Source organism: Mandrillus leucophaeus, unplaced genomic scaffold (assembly GCF_000951045.1).
Source record: "Mandrillus leucophaeus isolate KB7577 unplaced genomic scaffold, Mleu.le_1.0 Scaffold100, whole genome shotgun sequence".
Taxonomy (NCBI): domain Eukaryota; kingdom Metazoa; phylum Chordata; class Mammalia; order Primates; family Cercopithecidae; genus Mandrillus; species Mandrillus leucophaeus.
The window spans coordinates 5,184,377-5,185,414 of NW_012098099.1; the positions used below are offsets into that span (position 1 = coordinate 5,184,377).

The following is a 1,038-nucleotide window of genomic DNA, read 5'->3' on the forward strand; positions in this document are numbered from 1 at the left end:
CTTTTTGCTGTGTCCTCACACGGTAGAGAGAGACATCAACTCTCTAGTCTCTTGTAATACGGGCACCCTAATCCCATTTATGAGGGTTTCACCCTCATGACTCAGTTACTTCCCAGAGGCCCACCCTCCAAACACCATCACACGGGGGATTATAAAGATTCAGTCTGTGAATTTGAGGTGGACACAAATACTCAGTCCATAGCACTGCAGGTATAGTTTTTGAAGACCCTAGCTTTATGTGTTACTCTCAATTCCAACTTCTTACCTTGCATAGACCCAAGGCCTCTTCTGCTGCCCTCCCCTTACAATACAAGCCTATAGTTGTAACCTTATTCTACAGGCCTTTATAAAGACTGCCAGGGGTGGTGGTTATCTGCTAATTAATACTGTATTTTTAAAAATTCACCTTTTTTCTAGCATCACAAGTTCCTTCTCTTTCACATCAGTAAACATTTTTTAAACATGTTTAAATACTTTATTTGGCAGTTTAGAGAGGAAGGATTTTCATGTTAGTTTAGTTCACTAATGTTGCTGGATAACTCACATACAGACTTGCATGGATGCTGTCATATGCTCATATACCATTTACCTTTGTAGAGGAATTATCCTGCAGAAAACGGCCAGGGTATCTATGTGAGGAAATAACTTGATTCAAGAGGCAGCTTTTTGACACCCAAACCATTTAACTCTCACCTCAAGGAAATTTGCCATGTCCAGAATTTAAAATCAACAGTTAAGGAGGAAAATGGCTGGTGATAGCTGAGATGGAACAGGGTGGCTATGTAATTTTTGAAGTGTACCATTTATACAAAATATAAATGTTAATTGTATTGAATTGTTTCATTTTTCCCTTGTGTGCATTTTAGGCAATAATTCTAAAGAGAAATGAAATTCTAAAACTGGGAGTATCTAAACTCAACTTTTGGGTAAGATTCAATGTTTTTAATGCAGTTTATTTAAATTCTACTTTTTATTTCTATAAACTGAACACAGTTAATAATCTTTAAATAATGCAGTTTATTTAAATTCTACTTTTTA

General features: G+C 36.1%; 1 protein-coding gene across 1 annotated transcript in view; it reads left to right on the plus strand.

The window, feature by feature from the left end:
- Positions 1-1,038, plus strand: part of LOC105534486 (probable C-mannosyltransferase DPY19L2) — a 161,231-nt gene that overhangs the window by 89,174 nt on the left and 71,019 nt on the right. Inside the window, exon 12 of the mRNA XM_011973215.1 lies at positions 867-926. Coding sequence (XP_011828605.1) covers positions 867-926 — 60 coding nt within the window. The remainder of the gene's footprint in view (positions 1-866; positions 927-1,038) is intronic.